This window comes from Canis lupus, chromosome 10, assembly GCF_011100685.1.
Source record: "Canis lupus familiaris isolate Mischka breed German Shepherd chromosome 10, alternate assembly UU_Cfam_GSD_1.0, whole genome shotgun sequence".
NCBI classification, from domain to species: Eukaryota; Metazoa; Chordata; class Mammalia; order Carnivora; family Canidae; genus Canis; species Canis lupus.
This window is the reverse complement of record NC_049231.1, coordinates 12,824,323-12,843,428: the sequence shown is the minus strand read 5'-3', so window position 1 is coordinate 12,843,428 and position 19,106 is coordinate 12,824,323. Positions and strand designations below refer to the sequence as shown.

Here is a 19,106-nt window from a genome sequence, read left to right as displayed (position 1 = left end):
GTACCTGTTAGTCCCCTTCACCCGTTCACTCAGTCCCCCAGCCCCTTCCCTCTGGCAACCACCAATTTGTTCTCTGGGTTTAGGAGTCTGCTTCTGTTTTTCTGTTTGCTTCCTTCTTTGTTGATTTTGTTTTTCAGATTCCACATACAACTGAAATCATATGGTATTTGTCTTTCTCTGATTTATTCCACTTAGCATGATACTCTCTAGGTCCATCCATGTTGTTGGAAATGGCAAGATTTTGTTATTTTTATGGCTGAGTAATAGTCCATTGTGTATGGTGTATCTTCTTTACCCATTCATCTATTGTTGGACACTGAGATTTGCTTCTGTAATGCTGCAATAAACATAAGGGTGCACATATCTTTCTGAATTGGTGTTTTTATTTTCAAGTAGGTACCCAGAAGTTTTACCAACATATTTTGAGAATACTAGACAAATATTTTCTAAAATTTTCCTGAAATAAATTCTCAGAGTTATTTATCATCTCTACAATTTCAGGTTATTTCTTTCCCAATTTACTTTTCTGCTTATTCATTCTTTAACAAGAAGAAAAGTGTATTTAGATTCTGTATTTTTCCAGTAGATATCAAATATAGGGGAGACTAGAATTTAGAGGAACGCTGAAAGAAAAGTAAAGAAAGACTTAGCACCCTGACTAATTAGAGTGAATGTGATTCATTCTAAGACTGGATTCCAAAATTTAAACAAGGGAGTTCAGTAGGCTTAAAGCTTTTTAAAATGCAGACATCATCAGTGCTGTAATTATAGACAATGGGTTAAGTCACCTCTTCATGTGTGTTAACTTATTAAGTCACTTCCTGAGAATATACTTAAAGAAAGATGAAGGCATCTAGTTACTGCTGGCATTGGAGTGGAGGAGTCAACATTGAGAGAAGAAAAAAATATCAATTCATTATGTTGTACTCCTTAAACTATACAATGTTATACATCCGTTATATCTCAATAAAACTAGAAAAAATAAAATACTTTTTGAAAAAATTTCAAATAAAAAGAGAAAAGAAAAGCTTACTAACGGAGAAGCCTGAGTACACAGAAGACAAATTTTACTCCCTTACAAATTCATCCATGGAGTGTCCCAGGAAAGTCAGTCCAATACCTTTAAAAGCTTAAAATGACAGCCCTACCATTTATAAATTGAATTAGCCGTCCAGAAAGGGCTCTGAGAATGGAAGAAGTGAAATGTTTGTTGGTTCCTACAGGCATTAAAATTTTTTTAAGGGAGGGGCTCTTAGGTGGCTCAGCTGGTTTAGGGTCTACCTTCAGCTCAGATCATGATCTCAAGGTCCTGGGATTGAGCCCCACATTGGGCTCCCTGCTCAGCAGGGAGTCTGCTTCTCCCTCCCTCCCTCTCTCTCTCTTTCTCTCAAATAGATAAATAATCTTTAGAAAAATTAAAAAGGTAAAGAGGTAAAAAATAAAATTCTGGTTTTTCAAATTATCCTTTGGTAGGTGCCCTAAACTTAATTTTTTGAAGAAGCTACCAGATATTCAAGTTAATACACGACTGGTGTGGATATTTACCAACACAAGAAATTACGATTTATAGCATAACTATTTTTCTCATTAATATTTTACAAGTTTCTTCCCACATGTTGTCTAGATGCAGATCTCTGTTTCTATAAATGTCATGAGCCCATGTTTCATGGCTATTCCTTTCAATCAGCCTTCCCTTTCAGTCATTTTGAGTGAAAACCTATATGTGATCAAACTGACTTCTGGCACTTATAAAATTAGCCAAATTTTATTTCGAATATCTGTTTGAGGAATAGATCCATGGACACATTTATTTAATAACTAGAAATACCAACTATATCTGTTTGAGAAAAATCTGAGGACCACAGAACTGAGAAATCATTCCAGAAGGCTTTGCTTAGTTGTATTATTAACTCTTCATTTCAGTTTGTCTTCTGGGTTGGGATGGAAGAGATCGTATTTTGTTGTTCGGTGTGAAAACACAAGCCTTTATATCTCCTTCTATAGATTCTTTACAGATTGAAAGAAAAGTTTCAGCTTTCCTTGCGACAAGATAAAGAGAAAAATCAGGAGATCCACCTGTCGCCCATTGCATTACAGCCCGCACAGTCTGAGGCAAAGACAGGCAACAGCATGGTCCAGCCCGAGCAAGCCCCCAAGGTACTGAATGTGGTTGTCGACCCTCAAGGCCGATACACTCCTGAGATCAAAGCTACCAGCTCCGTCTGCCCTTCTCCTTTCAAAATGAAGCCCATAGGACTTCAGGAGAGGTAAGAGCTCTTCTGTTTCCCCCTACAGGTTGTTTTCTTTTGTTTCGTTTTGTTTTCAAGAGTATTCACCGATTAAAAATGATAGAACCAGAGATGACTGGCATATTGAGTAAAATTACTCACCACCAAATGGACACAAGGAGAAAATAGACTTTCTTGTCCCCCCAAAGAATCGAGCTGTGTTACAAAGATCATTTAGTTACATCAGATTCTGTTTAGTTACTGGAGACCCAAGCCAAGGTCATCTTCAACTGCAGGACAGCTTCTATAGTCATTTACTGAGTACATTTTGAGGGCTACTGATGTAACATAATACCATCTTCTTAAGTTGTCATCAAAACTCTGGTAGAGAGAAGGACTAGGAATAAACTTGGGGTATTACCTGCCAAAGTCCATTGTTGGGAGTAAGGTAGGAGGAATCACTTTTTTATAGAGTTTTCCTTCTGCTTCCTTTGAGTAAATGAACAGTTAATATCTCTAAATCCATGCATGACATGGTTTTTGTTTCCATGTCACAAATCACTTTTTTATAGAGTTTTCCTTCTGCTTCCTTTGAGTAAATGAACAGTTAATATCTCTAGATCCATGCATGACATGGTTTTTGTTTCCTTACCTGCCTTTATGATGTATTCATGTTGACATTCCCATTTAAAGCATGAGCAGCCTGGGTGGCTCAGCAGTTTAGCGCCGCCTTCAGCCCAGGGTGTGATCCTGAGGTACCGGGATCGAGTCCCATGTCAGGCTCCCTGCATGGAGCCTGCTTCTCCCTCTGCCTGTGTCTCTGCCTCTTCTCTCTCTCTCTCTCTCTCTCTCTGTGTGTGTGTGTGTGTCTCATGAATAAATAAATAAAATCTTTAAAAAAATAAAATAAAGCAAGGCCAATGTGGGGTGCCTGGGGTGGCTCAGTCAGTTGAGCATTGGACTCTTGATTTCAGCCCAGGTCATGATCTTAGGGCCTCAGGATTGAGCTCTGAGTTGGACCCCACACTCAGCAGGAGTTTGCCTGAGGATTCTCTCTCTATCCCTCAGCCCCTGCCCCTGCTCATGCTCTCTCTCTCTCTCTAAAATAAATAAATCTTTTCTAAACAATAAAAAATTAATAAATAAAAGCAAAGCCAATGTATGAAAACCAAGATATGCAATGTACATAAATGGGGGGCTAATTCTCTACTTCCCCAAAATGTTAAGCAAAGCTTTCCCATAGTATTTCTTAAAATAAGAAGCTTTCTGTTTATATTTAAAATACGCTTGATATGATATCCAACATTGCATGTCGGGGCAGTGGGGGAAGTGAGAAGCTCTCAAAGCTCACTCCCTGATTCATTTTCCTCTTATTTTCCTGTATCTTCATTTTCTATCACTGTCCTTTTTGTTGCTTTAGTTTTCAGATCACATCTCTAAATTTTTATTATATCTCCCATAACACAGACACACACACACACACACACATACACACACACGCATATCCCACATTCCTTGAAAAATATAAGAATTTCAGAAGACCAAGGTGGTCATTCAAATTTTTTTGTAAGCATTATCAAAAAAACAATGAATGAAGGAGAAAGAAAGAGATTTGTTGCAGTGATCTCCAAAGTCCTATAAAGGGAGAACACTTTGACTCCAGAACAGAAGAAAAATAGAGAGCAATCAAATCTTCCTTCTTCATCCCCTAAAATACTCATTGGTTTCCGTACAGATCCACGTGAGTCTCCAGGTACTGTTTTCTTAGTTGGGCACCACTACCTTGCCGTCTGGGCTGTAGACAGGATGGAACTTTCTCCCTAAGGCCAACCCAGGGTCAGGAGAACTGGATTCCAGACCCAGCCCTGCCGTTGCTGAATTGAGTGGCTTCATATGAATCATTGGCCTATGGGGCTTCACTTTCCTCATCTGTGACATGAAGGGGTTAAACTTGACTTCTTTGCTTCTTTCAGGCTCTTCTGCTTCACCCAAATTAGTTTTATACATTGATATTTGCTTCAAAGAAAACCTCAAAGCAGGTATCTGAGCATTGGTGGTGTACCAATGGCCGGATGATGATGATGACGGAACAGATCTGCTCAGATGAAAGCAATAAGGTGGTCATTTTCTATAGATGATTTAAAGGTGATAATATAACTATGTAGAAGTCAGATTAACTTTTATTATCATCATGCACCACCAATTCTAAGCCAGGCCAGTGGTTCAGTCCTCTAAGTAGTACCTATTGCCAGAACCCTGCCTTTGGCAGGCCGCTGCTGGGCATGTTTGAATTTCAAGAGCGTGAAGTTAGGTATCTCTTTATTCATTTAAATGAAGCAAATGTTTGAGAAGGGAGAGTACAGAGGTGGTCTCTTACTCATCTTTATGGTTCACCTGGGGGGACTCCAGCCGAGCCGCGTGTGTGATCAGAGTCAGGTTCCCTGCCACTTGGTCTATAAACTTCCCTGCATCCCCACCCATCACCTCCCACTTCCTCCCCACCTCAGAGGAATAAAGCTATTCTGTTAACAAGGGCTTGGGGTCATTCCCTCCCAGCCCTGATAACTACCCATCAATTTTCCTTCTCTTTTTCCAACTGTGCCCTCTTTGTTAATGCAAAGATGGCGAGAATGATATCAGGACTAACATGCGTTGCGTATTTCACGTATATTATTTTATTTCATCCTCTCTGCCTGGTCTAATTCCCTTCTCTCCTTCAGTTCAGATTGTACACTGCGCACAGTTCAGATTTATCTAGCTGTAACACTGTTTGCATTAGATTACTCTGCTGGGTAAAAATCCTCAAAAGCTCCCCTGTGCCTGTAGACTCCTCTGTGCCTTAGGCACAGACCATCTTGCTGGGCCTTACAAGTCCTATGCTACTGGTCCCTGATCCTTCTCTCCAAATATGTTTGCCACTACCCCCAAAAGGAACCTTCCCTTCCATCCAGTCTGTTCTCCAGTTGTGCTGTGTTCCTGTCCACATCTGCATCTTTGTTCACCTAGCCCCTCTTTCTGTCTCCTTCATCGATCTCTGGTCTCCAGATCCCATCCAAAACTTACCTCCTACCATTGGCCATGACACTTATCTGTACCCGTAGGGATTCTTAACACCTCTGAGTTCTCACATCACTGCTAGCAGTGATTTTCATTAAAGACTAATCCAAAAAAAAAAAAAAAAAAAGACTAATCCAGAAAGGCACTACAACTGATTTTCAGTAGTTTGTCCTGCCCCTTCACCAGCTTGGAAGAGTCTCAAGGACAGGTATAGACTCAAGATACTCTCGTGTCTCTCATGATTCCTGTGACCCTGGTACATTGTGAACACCAGAAAAATATTGTGGAGTTAATGCATTTGCATCTAGACATCTCATGTATTTCCAAAGAGGCTTCCATAAGAACAAACAGCCTAATGATAAACTACAGAGCGGAGTCCTTGTGTTAATATTACCTCTGACATTCACTAAATAAGTGATCCACCATGTTAATTAAGTCCTTTGTTGTGTAGTTTTCTCAATGTACAAAATAGATTTGATAATATCTGTTCTGCCTTTTTTCAAAGGACACCATAAAATTAGCAATCAATACAAAATGACATTTTTGTCTGTGAGAAGGAAAAGGAAATCTAGTATTCTTTTTGTTTTTGTTCCATGATCCCATTCCATGAGCCTATAATAGGCCAGTTGTTGAACTTGGGAAACTTCAAACATCTTTTTTTTTTTTACTGAATAGATAAAGTTGAGCCTGCCATTTGACATCATTAAATATTTTATTTTATTTTTTCATAAATATTTTTGGGACTGTCGATTGACTTACAATTTTTCTCATCCTATTTATAAGTATATATTTACAAATTTGTAATATTTACAAATATTTACAATATTTACAAATATTTACAAATATATTTACAGCTCTCAGTATCAGATTAAATCTACTCTTACCTAACAAATGAATTCATTTCCCATGGTGAGTCCATGAACTGAAAGATACATCCAGAGGCCTGCCCCACAACGACCGCATGTAAAACTTGGAACTTGGCAATTCACTTGTGATGAGCAGAACAGCATGTGCCTTGGGCAGCTGTGGCAGTTCAGCTAGACAATGTGAATGGCACAGCATGAGGCCATAGCTAGCCTCTTGTCTTGTCTCTGTCTTTCCCCCTTGTCTTGTCCTGTCCCTGTCCTCCTCAAATTCCCGGCCTATCACTCCCAAGGAAACCATATACAAGCCAGTTTCCAAATGTCCAGTAAGCAAAAGATCTCTAATTAAAAGATTAATACAGCTTCTTCCACTGGGAAAACCGAGAACTTGTAAATATGAGTTCTTGCAAATTTCCCCTTTAGGCTACTATAAGACTAACAGCCAATTTTATGGAAAGGAAATTAACAGACAGGTAGATTCACATTATTTCCTAATTTGATCTTTCACTAGGAATAAAAATGAACAAGGACAGCTAAGGAACTGTCAAGAAAGGGTATCTCCTTGTGACAGGGCACGCTCCCTCCCAATCAGTTAATGGGTCAGTAAGGATATGGCATTAAATGGAAGGTATCACAACTGAGGCTTGCGTGGGTCCCAAAGGGCTGCCAGAATCCAATGAATAAACATTCTCTAACTTCTCTTAAACCCTACCTTAGTACGAGTTTTGGAGTTTTGTTTTGTTTTCTTTTTTCTTTCTTTCTTTCTTTTTTTTGGTCTGTAAATACTGTGCAAATAATGATGTTACGTAATTTTATAGGTTTTTTTAGGCTGGTCCTGGGAGATTTCTATCCAAGCTAAAAAGATGCTGCTGTAGTGGAAGCAATAAAAACATGGGCCTGACCAAGAAAATGTTGGGTGTCCTACACCTAAACTAAAAGTTTTGTTTACTGTAATTTCCTCCAGGCAAGGTGGAGTGTCCCAGCGTCTGTCCCCTGCCCTCCCTAGTGCAGAAGCCTTTCAGTGTTCAAAAATGTATAACTAATTGCTTCTCAATTAATCTTCCTTTGGGAAATACAAGAAAAGGAAAGAGTGTACAGAATAGATACAACCGAATATTGGGGTACAAAGTTTACAACAATCCTCTGGAAATTAAAATCTGTATTCATGAAATAGACCCATCAATGAAAATGGAGCCAACTCCCTCACTTTCTGTCTAGTGAAATGGAGGCCCAGAATCTTCTCTTTTAGGTCTTTGGTGAGAAAAGCAGAGCCTGAGACAAGGAGTCTTGTCCAAGTGATTTATTGAGAGGACGTTCTCAGGAGAAGCCTAAAGTACAGTAGGAGGAGCAGAACAGAGGAGAAGCCAAGCAAAGAGGTGGTTTCAGCAGACACCTGGTCTCTGTCTGTTCACACAGGGAGCCCTGGTGCCTGGGTGGTACCTCACGAACAGCTGTTCCACCTTTAGGCAAGCAGGGTGGGCATCTGTAGTCCCATGTCTGTCAACCATTGGCTCTAGGCCATCCTGGGGATGAGAGAAGCCTAACTCCGTAGGCACCTCTGGCCTAGGCCACTGCCATCAGCCAAGGGTGATTCTCAAGAGAAGTGGCTCCAGTGAGCCATTCACAGCCAACACTCGCAGCAGTAGGGTGGGGGACAGGCAGGGCAACTGCCTGGGGAAGGTGAGGCATGGCGGCATCACTGCACTGGCCAAGGTGACCACACTGGTTACCACAAAGCTAGGTTTACACTCTAGGTTTCCTCAATCTTTCCTGGGATACACGTGCCAAAGAGCCTCCTTCAAAGAACCACCAGTCCTTCTAATGGAACCTGTGACCCAACACCACCAAACATTGGCAACCACCACTCATTTGTTGTTGGTTTTTTTAAAGCCTGACGATGGGGAATCATAACATAACACCTAACAAACAACCATTTAGAAATTAATCCTGATTTAATTCCAAGTAACACCAATCAAAACAACAACTCAGTCATGTTTATGGACCCTTTCCCTTTTCATGCCGGATCTCATTTAATCCTCACAAGGGACTTGCTGTCTCCTCCTTATGGTGAGGAATGGACACTCTGGAGAATTTAAGCTACTGCCCAAATAACATAATAGTATGTTACTGGGCTTGTGAGAGTGAGAAATAGAATTTGAACCCAAGCAAATTTGGCTCCAGAGCTCGTACTCCTAACAAGTATTATATTGGAATGGGGTGGGGAGAGCATATCTTATGTTCTAAGGAAAATAACTAAAAAATCGGTTACAAATCAATGTATTTATTAAGTAGGTATATTACAGAGTATCACACAGTTATTCCTCTTAGCAAATTTTTTTAAGACTTTTTTATTTATTTATTCATTCATGAGAGACACACAGAGAGAGGCAGAGACACAGGCAGGGTGAGAAGCAGGCTCCATGCAGGGTGCCCGACGTGGGACTCAATCCTGGGACTCCGGGATCACATCCTGGGCCTAAGGCAGGCACTGAACCGCTGAGCCCCCCGGGGATCCCCCGCTCCTCTTAGCAAATTTCATGCATAGCTTTCAGAATGTGTTTCAGATTCTAAACAAGTAAAACTCAGTTTTGTGAGGTAGATTCCAAACGCTCAGAGTGGAGAACCATCTCCCAGGCAATCTAGAAGCTCACGCCAGTCTAAGCCTCTCCTCCGTCTGCTTGTTCCCATTCTAGAGGCTGGGTGGATGTCAGCTAGCTACCTCCTCCTAGCTGACACGGTTGATATAATTTTAAGCTTTCTTTTCTTTTTGATCATCATATCTTTATAAAGTACTTTTATGGGGATGTCCAGAGTTGGGGAGGCCTTGGAAATATGCACAAGCCCTTTGCTGATGGTGAGCATCAAGCTCTTTTCCTCTTTATTTGTAGGACAGGCAATGGTTGCACTTTTATGGAGGTGTGGTGGGGTTCTGAAGGGTTAGGAAAAAAAACTTTGAAGTGTTCCTTATTTAAAAAAGAAAACAATGGGATTAAGAAAATGGAGGCAGAAGTTTTGAAACCTGTCAGTCCCTGTCACAGCACCTTCCCTCTCCCACCTCCCCTTGCCCCAGGGGACCCCAGGTGGAATAACAGGAGTTTAAGTCCCACTGGGTCCTCTCCTCCGTGTCTTCCCTCAGGCCACCCATCACCCAGGCTCCTGTGTCCTGACACTCAAGCACAAAAGGTTTCTCAGCATGCCATCCCCACCCATCTTTCCACACCCATGAGTCTGATCCTGGACACTGGCTTCCAGCCCTACTACACCGTCAACCATTTCCACTCCCATGATGGGGGGCAAAGCCCAGCTCTTTCCTGGGAACTCTGAGAGCTATTCCTTAAGGCTCTGACCTATTTCTAGAGAAAATTATGCTTACTTCCCCTAGCTGCATCACGTTAGCATCTCTATAGGGTTCTCCCTTGTTCTGACTCTAAAGTAGATGTGGTTGTGGTTTACTGCTTGGTTCACCAACTCCCCTACCTGTGATCAAATTAGAGCTTTACTGGGAGGGGTAAGCACTAAATGCAGGGCTTTTTCAAATAAGATTTCAAGCCTTTGCTAGGGGACCACGTTCCAGATCTAGATGTACAGGTGGACAGAATTAGGTGAAATGGACTTTTTTTGTAGAAGCATCCTAATCAGGGCAGGCACAGACGATTCCCAGAGTACGTTTCACTTCCTATTTTGAGAGAGACCAGTTCTGAATTTGCGTTACTGTGTCAGGAGATTTTCTTCTTACCTTTCAGGCAGACAGTTGCCTTTGGAGTCTTTTGAAATGTGTCTTAAAGCTGGAGCTCAGGGTTCCGCGATGTACATTTTCTGGACCGCTCAGGCATGGTCTTCCTATGAACTGATGCTCTACTCCGTTGTCATCAGATTTTCCCAGCTATTGCTACGTGACCCCTATAGCAAAACAGGAAAAACAAAAACAAAAACAAAAACAAAACACACAGATCACCCATAGCAGGTGACTTTAGCAAAATTATTTTCAACTGATGGATTTGGGCTTTTTTTTTTTTTACTTGTACATATATCACGAACGTTAAAATGTCATTTCCATTCAGTAAACCTGGTGATTATCTGGATGTCATTTAAACACGGTGTGAGGGTTCTGTTCTCAGGGATCTTCCGAAGCTGGCCTCGATGCTTCGTATTACGTGCAAATAGTGCCCTCTAGTGAGGACCTGCAGGTTGAAGCCATCAGTAGCCAGTCCCTCTAGGGAAAAGGAAGCTGGTTCTTGTTTTTGTTAAGAAAAAAAAATCCAGGGATCCCTGGGTGGTGCAGCGGTTTGGCGCCTGCCTTTGGCCCGGGGCGCGATCCTGGAGACCCTGGAGACCCAGAATCGAATCCCACGTCAGGCTCCCGGTGCATGGAGCCTGCTTCTCCCTCTGCCTATGTCTCTGCCTCTCTCTCTCTCTCTGTGACTATCATAAATAAATAAAAATTAAAAAAAGAAAAAAAGAAAAAAATCCATAATGAATGTAATGTCCTCTCTGGCAGGTGAAGCATAATCTTGTTTGGCAGGTACTTTACAAAAAGGCCTCGGTGTGATGATGAAAGAGCTGTAACTGGAGAAATAACAAACTGGTGGGAACACATTCACTTGGAAGTGATGTGCTTTCTAACAATGCGTAGCCTCCAGTCGTTTTCATCTCTCATACAACCCACAAGTGATTTTAAAGAGAATGTGTTATTATTATTATTACCTAATGTGGATTATAATATAGGAAGCCTTGTACTCAGGAGCCAATTTTTATGCTCAATCAGAGGTTTGAATATGAGCCTCAGTAACTGTCCACCCATCCTGGCTGGCCCACTCCTCCTTCCCCTCCTTTTGTCTCCTGATTCTCAGGTCCCCGCGTGCTGGTGTCCATAGCACAGTGCCTGACACATCCTGCATCCTCCGTGAATAGTTGTTAAATCTCATTATGAGAAAAGGAACAAGATCTTAAAATTAGGTTAGTTTTATGGAAAGAAATATTTCAAAAACAAAGCGAAACAGATGATATGCCCCCTTGGCCTCCAGTTGTAGGTCTGGGACACTGGCAGGTGGCCTGGGGTCACTGAGCTGCCCTCCTGGCCTGGCCTCGCCCTCACGCTGCACCGCAGGGCCCTTAGGGAGCCTCCCAGAACCCTCGTCCCCCTGCTCTGAGTGCAGGCTCCAGGACGATTATGTTGTGTTTTATCTGCCATTGCATTTTGACTCCTACATTAGAGGTTTGTTACTAAACCCTTACTCAGAAGAATATCCTTCTCCCAACGGAATCCTTAGCCTACCTAAGGATCCTGAGAAACAAATTGGAATTTTTATTCCACTTTAATCAATCCGATGCTCAGAAATTTGTTGTTTGGTTGGGTTGGGGTTTTTTGGGGGTTTTTTGTTTGTTTGTTTTTTACATTTCCTTTACTACATACATAGTTTTATTTACTTTTTTTACATTTGTTAAATTTATATTGAATTTGCCAACATATAGTATGACACCCGGTGCTCATCCCATCAGGTGCCCTCCTCAGGGCCCGTCACCCAGTCACCCTGTCCCCTCACCCACCTGCCCTTCCGCAACCCTTTGTGTGTTTCCCAGAGTTAGGGGTTTCTCGGGGTTTGTCTCCCTCTCTAATTTTTCCCACTCAGCTCCCCTCCTGTTTTTCAGTTGACTCTTTCTCATTCTCCAGGCAGTTTTCTCCAAATCCGTCCTGCTCTCCTTAAATTCCCTTCCTGCGTCTCATCCATAGAAAAAACACGCACCTCTGGGGATAAACTACCTCTAGTAGTTTCCCTGACTCCACAAATACTTTCTCTCTCTCTCTCTCTCTCTCTCACACACACACACACACACACACACACGCACACACCTCACACATGAGTCAAATCTCCTGAGAACTCATTCTGTGTCTCCTCCCTTCGTAGCTCCACACAGATAAGGGTTCCTAAACACCGGCCGAATCACACAAAGTCAGCCTCACTCACCAGACTTAGCCTTACACATCCGTTTCTGCTCCGAATTGTCCATCGGGTCCCAGAAAGTCCCAGGACATGGAAAACTTCTCACCTGCCATTTTATTCCTCGGTGCTTCATTTCTCCAGCCACTTTATGTGACCAATGAGTTTTAAAGTCGGCTTAGCTTGATAGGTAGGTCTTGTAAAATTAAAGAGATCTATCCTGAACCTGTTATTTCAGGACAGAAATGCATCAGAACCCTCGGGCGTGAAAATCATGCCATGGAATCATCTCGTGTACATAAAATAATGGCCTAGAAATCTAAACAGAGACCTCAAATAACAAGATTGTAGATTTTTCCAGGAGAGGCAAGACTTCTTCATCCATGAATATCCTGTAAAGCTTTGTATGGGGGCGATTGTCCTCATTCTCATGTTTACTTTCCTAACTGCATTTTGAAAGTCCGGTCTTAAAAAAAAATACTTAAACATTTTTGTTTTTAATTTTCCCCTTTGCAGAGGGAAAATTCTTCCATCCAACTTCTTGATACAGGTGATCTTTATCATCTTGGCTGTAGCAGTGATGGCTAGATTTTCCATCCCCATTTTGTGGAAGAGTATTTTTTCTCCTTTTTAAACCAGCCTTTATAGTGTATATTATTTCAACTTTAAACGTGTTTCATTGCCCACTCTGTCCTTACAGTTCATGGAGTGTTAAATGTATCAGAGGCAGTAATTAATAGAAAAACACACAAATTAATTGAAACAGGTCCAAAAACTGTGTGAGGGAAGGGCTTCGGTATTAGAACCAGTTCAGAGTAGAGTGAATGTGCTTCCGTTTGGGTGAGAATCAAAGAATGTAAGCAGTGAAGCGTTACGCACACACCAGATTTGGGGAGGAAGATCTCATGTATTTTGTTATTTGTGCAGATGGAGTCTAAGAGCTTGGTGTATGGATATTTTAGAAACGTATACACAGAGATATTATTGGAATAATTCATCTCTACCAAATGTGAAATCCTTGAGAGCACTGAGGGGCATGCTCTGCAAATATTTAAGAAGTGGTGACCCCAAGATTTCTAATTTATTTTTTTTCTAATTTCTAATTTAAATGGATCCTACTAGATATGACCGGTAGGGGGTGCACTGAAACAACATTATGCCTTAAAAGTAACAATCCTTGCCTCCTTGTGAGTGACGGAAATTCCCAAGTCTGGCTTTACATCCTCTATGGTGTTACCAGCAAAATCTAAGCTGGCAAGTGTGTCATGAAATCTCTAGAATAGTGTCAGTAGGAGCCTCCCTGAAGTATGTTTAATGGTTACACTTCATTCAAGTACTTTTATCGCCCTCATGGTGGGAGGATAGGCACAAAATTGAATGGCTTTAGAATGTCAAGCTCCTGAATATATTAATAATTAGTAAAACAATAAAAATAATAAAACATGGCTTAAAAATGGCCTAAAAGTGGCCCCACACTTTTTTTTTTTTTTTTTGTAAATCATTGTGACTCTTCAGAATACTAAACTGTGTAATTCAGTGAACTGAATTGTAGATTCCTTGGGATAAGGTATCTTAACACCATTAGTGTTCTTATTGTCTATAAAGGTGCCTGGAGCACATTAGACCTTAAAAGGCTTCATCCCTTCCCACATTCCCACTCGGGGTTGGTGGCCGTGGTCATGATGGGCATGGGGACAGACTGGAAACAGGTGGCGGTACTAGATTAGAACTGGGAGCTTCTTGAAAAGTCAGACATGCAGCATTTCAGAGTTGAGAGGAAACTGAGAGCAGTGGCTCCTAAACCTCATTTCACCTCCGACTCCCCTGGGAAAACTACAACATTTCTAAACATTCTTCTAGATAGTAACATGTCTGGATAGAACTTCTATTCCCCCATCTAGATAGTATTTCTAGATAGAGAATATTCTAGAGTCAAACTCAAAAGTTTAGCCTCAGTAGCTCTGGGGGAGAATTGGGGAGATAGAAGCAGTAGCTCTGGGGGAGAATTGGGGAGATAGAAGCAGATATAAATATATAGATATAGGTCTATACACGTGATAGATACATATCGATATATACATATATATTTAAAATATGCATATATTTAAAGTCATGCATATAATCAAACATATTCTTATACTTAACTGCCTATGTATGTTCAAATACACTTAAATTACTCTATTTTATATTTCTATATTTAAATTACTTGCATTTGAGAACCACAATCTTAGTGGTCCTGGCCCAGGTCCCAGGGATGTTCCTGTAATTCTGCAGCTAGCAGCAGGGCCTCTGATGTGAAAGCAGCGGGCACACCCCTTTCTGGAAACAGAGCCCTGAAACTGAAACAACTCATCAGGTGCAAAGCTGAAAACTTTTCCAGTGATTGTCTAAAGTCCCTTTCGCTTTTAACCCCAACAGCTGGTCCAACCGCCCTTACTTGCTTGCTTAACACAGGGTTCCTGAGGATGGACTTTTCTAAAATGATTAGGATTACAAGATGTGACCCCTTTGTGTTTTACTGAGGAACTGGGAACAAAAAGTTAACCAACGTGTTTACAAAGAACTGTAAGTCCTCGGGGAGCCATCTGTCAGCACTGGGTTATTCAACCATAGGATTGGAGTTGGCCTGGTAGCTCGCTGTAGATTTTTCCACATTTTGATCTAAATCAGTGGTTTTCTGCTGTGTCCCCAACAAGGCCCTGGGGCAGACTTGGGCTAGTGGGGCCTGCCCTTCTCAGACTCTTCAATAAGTTCAACTCTCCGTGCACTTGTTCTGCTTCCTGGCCTTGCCGGGAAGGTTTTCTTTTCTTTCTTAATGGGAGCCCCCAATTTTGAAAAGAGTTTTAAGATCACAATTGTTTCCTCAAGATAGGCTTGCTCAGGATAAACCTCTGGATAGAATCAGGGGCCTGAGGGGAAATACAGGCTAGTACGTGTGTCTTCCTCATGCTTCGGCAGTTTTGTGCAGAGTGCATCAATTGCCCTGTTTGGAAGCAGCTTTCATGAGACTCTTTTAGTGCAATTCCTCTGTATTGGTGCAATGAGGTACCTATAATTCCCCTCAGTGCATCTGAGACATCGTTAGGGCTTCCTAGGGCTGTTTATGACAAATACAAATCCAAAAATAATTCCTAGAAAAGCCATTGCTTACTTTCAGATACATTGTTCATTGGCCGTTTGGAATACCTGATCACAGAACAAGAGTGTCTGCTAACTCCTTGTAGAAATCCTATTAATTTTTCTTGTGCAATTCTTTACAGAGTAACTCTGATGTGTTGTCTATTATTTATGCTTAGAAGTTAATCAAGAGGTTATGTCACTCACTCAATGTCACCTAACTGACCGTGGGAACCTCCAGACCCCGAGCTGTCAGTCACTGTACATACATTTCTAGGCTCTTACATTTCTGTCCATATTTGAAACTTGATTTTTCCCTTAAAATGTGTTGCTTATGGTAGGTACATATTGGGTATTTGTTGCACCAAATTGGATTCTTGATGAAATTTTCTTGAATTAAGTTGACCAAAGTATAAGCCAAAAAAAAGAGTAAGCAGATGAAAAAGGAAAAGGGGGAAGAGGAGAAGGAAAGCGAGGAAGATAAAGAATCACTCTTTACTGGGTGTTAGCTTGGGGCTCCTGGAAGATCTCCCACAAAGTTAGATCGAAAACATCACATCATCATGACCTTTCTGTGATGTGAGTCTACACAAGAAGCAATATTATTTGACTGTGATTGTCCTGTGTTGGCCTGGTCAGGCATTCATTCGAAAGGCTCTTTCTTGGCAAAGAGTTTGCCTTTAACAGGAGCTATGCTAGAGATCTGAGTGTGAACCCATTCATCCTAGAACTTGACAAATAGTCTAGAAATAAAGTCCTCATCTGGCCTCTCTGTGTCCTAAAATCAGATATTTAAGCCTTCAACAGTTGGTAAAGGGAACAGTAACTAGATTAAGCGTTGCTTTGTCATTATTCTAAGAATAATCACCTGCTCTGAATGCTTTTCCATTCCTTCCCTCTATCTTCTCCATCCTATTACAACCATTTGTTCTACAAGGACAGTTGTCAGTTCATAAACTCACTCAACTTGGCTATGGGTACTTTTTTTTTTTTTTTCAATATTCAGTCCCCAAATCAATAACTGGGGGATCTGAATTTTTCATCCACATTGTGAATTCTTCAGTGACAGAGCGTAAGAACAGCGCATATTGAGAAGAAAAGCCTTAGATTTCCTGACTAAAATATAACTGCCTTTCCTCACTTGGAGGATAATTTTACCCTATTGTGCTTTATTTATTCTTGGTAGAACTCACAGGGATTGTTTTCAGGATAATGTCAGGGTAATTGTTCAAAACTGAGCTATGGGCCAACCCAAGGGCATTCTCCTGGGAATAGCTTGGCTAAAATGTACAAAAGATCTCTCCTCTTATCAAAAATATTTCTCCTTAGACATAAAGATAAGTGAGGAAAGGTTTGACATGAGATAAAAATAACAATGAAATAAGTCAGTGACTAAATGCCGTCTGTGATCTTAGTACAAGGAGGGCAAATAAACTGTCTCCTGGCCTTATGTCTTCATGCTCATTTTATAAGAGGGCGATCTAGAAGCTGCCTTCTGCGCACTGCAAAGGGAGGCCTTCTACACCCTTCCTTTCTTGGTGAGGGTTGGCCATGAGGCAATACCAAATGTTGGTAAATATGAGACCTCGATGCTTCTCGAGCTCTTACAAATTTTTGACGATTTCTTTTTCTTACGGAGGGGAAGGGAGGGGGGCGGGGGGGAGAGAATCGTAAGCAGGCTCCCTGACATGTGCGTCCTGAGCCCCACGGGGGGCGGGCGGGTGGGCAGCTCCATCCCACAACCTTGAGACCATGACCTAAGCCGAAATCAAGAGAGGGTCACTTAACCAACTGAGCCGCTAGTGCCCTTAGATTTTTGTCGATTTTTAATGAACTCTACGTGTAACATGTTCTTCTTGCAGAAACTCTGAAAGCATATTTAAGCCCAAACAAAACCGCAGGAGTTCTCTCGCAGCCAGTCTGACCCCCAGAGACAACCGCCACCGACTTTTAGTGAAGACTTTCATGCACACACGTGGCCTGCTGGCTTACCACACAGTACGCGTGGCTGAGGACAAGGCAATAACCGTGTGCACAGACAGCAACCGTGGTCCTAAGAGGATGGGAGCAGTGGGGCTGCGGGGGGCACAGGGGAGCCGTGGCCATGGCCATGACCTTGTAGGAGCTGGGGCACTCGCAGCAGCTGGGCCCACGGTGGCCGGGGCATGGGGGCAACTGTGCTATGAGTAAAGCCTGGTGGGGGGACGTGGCTCCCACCGGGGGCCCGATTTTGTCCCGGGTATTTTAGATTTATCATCTGCATGAATCCTCGCAATCATCCCCCAACTAAGCCTGCTCAGTGTGCGCCCATCTTCCAGATGCAAAAACTGAGGTCCATGGAGGCCAAGTCACCTGCCCGAGATCTCACAGTCGTAAGGTGCGGAACCTGGGCAGTGTGACTCCAAAATCCACTCTTAACCATAAGTTGCTGGTAAAAAGGATCGTCTGTTCTGCAGATGTTTTTCTCCCCTGTTGTGTTATTCCTCAACGACTTGCCATGACCCCACCTCTACATGTGGCGCGTTTAACGTTTTTTAGAGTTTCCGCGAACTCTTGAGAAAGAAAGGGCAAGTGACCACACTGCTCGGTGTGTGGCTGCCCCCCATTTGGGAACCCCACGGGCCTCGATGCTCCCGAAGGCCCTGTGACTGCTGAATCAGGCAACAAGAAATCAGCCTGGAGAACCCACGCTCAAGGCAGGGGGCTGGTGTTCGCCAACGCGCCGCTGGGGTGGGACTGCCATTCAGCACCCACGGCCAGAGCAGCCAGGGGCTTCAGGGAAACTGTAAAAACAAACCAAAAAAAGGAAAATGTTGCCACTCTGGCTCGGTTTTTAAGTCTCCTGTGATTTTAGATTTTGCAAGCTTCAGTTACGCCTTATACCTGGGACATGTCACCTGGGTGCATCCCCGGGCCCGTCCTTGTGCGAAAGGTGCCCTCTGGAGCTGGACTCCAAGGTAGTGTCAAAACTGAAACAGAAGTCCTCTCCAGAGCATTCGAAAACTGTTCTCTCTTGAAGGATGGGAAATACTGAGTCTTGGGCAAGACGCATAAGCCCCGTCCTAAGTGTGAATTCTCCTGTCCTTTCCTAACGACCTCAGGGCCCGTGCCACACGTGGCAACATTCGAAGTAAATAGGCTGCAAATATGAGATAGTCGTAAGGGAAAAAAGCGACCTCCAAAGTTATCTCGGGACTTTTCTGCTCAGGGTTCCAAGCTGAAGTTTTGATGACATGACTTGATTTAATTTCCACGTCTCTTATCTGTAGTTGATTCTTGTTACTGCAGTTGCTACTGGTTTTTGACTTGTACACAGGAAACCAGTGCCAATCAATTTTGTTCCCATGGTGACAGGAAACCCTGGTTGGTCAGATGTTGATTGTGCTTGCTATTCATGCCCCACCCATCGTATTTTCTTCCCTTTTGGCTGAACTTAAGACAAATTAATCAGTGGTCGACATCTGGCAGACAGTTTGGGTGTCTTCTCAGTGATTTGTTGACCTGCACAGTTAAAAAGTAAAACTCCAGGGCGTGAGACTTGCAGACACTAAATATAAACGCTGCCGGGGGTCCCTCCTAAGGTTTTGTGGGAAAGGCACATCCTTGAGCTTTTTTCACTCAAAGTGTGTGTTTTTTCTCAAGTAATGAAACATCTGTTGAATGAACAGTTCAGCTGATTCACAAGGGTGAGGGGCTTAGCCCAGCTTATTGGGAATTCCAGATACAAAGCGTGTGACGGGGACAAGGAAAGGCTCGGAGAATGTTAAGCTTTTTAACAGGTCTCTGCTGTTTGTGATTCCTCGGTAGCCACCTGCGTGTTTGCTTCCAGCTTGTGTTCCCATTGCACATAAACATGCCCCTTACCACTGAGCACTCTGGAAGCCAATGTCCTAACCCAGAGT

At 42.5% G+C, this 19,106-nt stretch overlaps 1 protein-coding gene across 3 annotated transcripts in view; it reads left to right on the top strand.

Moving 5' to 3' along the window:
* PTPRR (protein tyrosine phosphatase receptor type R) overlaps positions 1-19,106 on the top strand; it is a 233,906-nt gene that overhangs the window by 144,744 nt on the left and 70,056 nt on the right. For all 3 annotated transcript variants that reach the window (XM_038550013.1, XM_038550012.1, XM_038550014.1), the window contains one exon: positions 2,005-2,267. In XM_038550013.1, the coding sequence (XP_038405941.1) occupies positions 2,005-2,267 (263 nt within the window). The remainder of the gene's footprint in view (positions 1-2,004; positions 2,268-19,106) is intronic.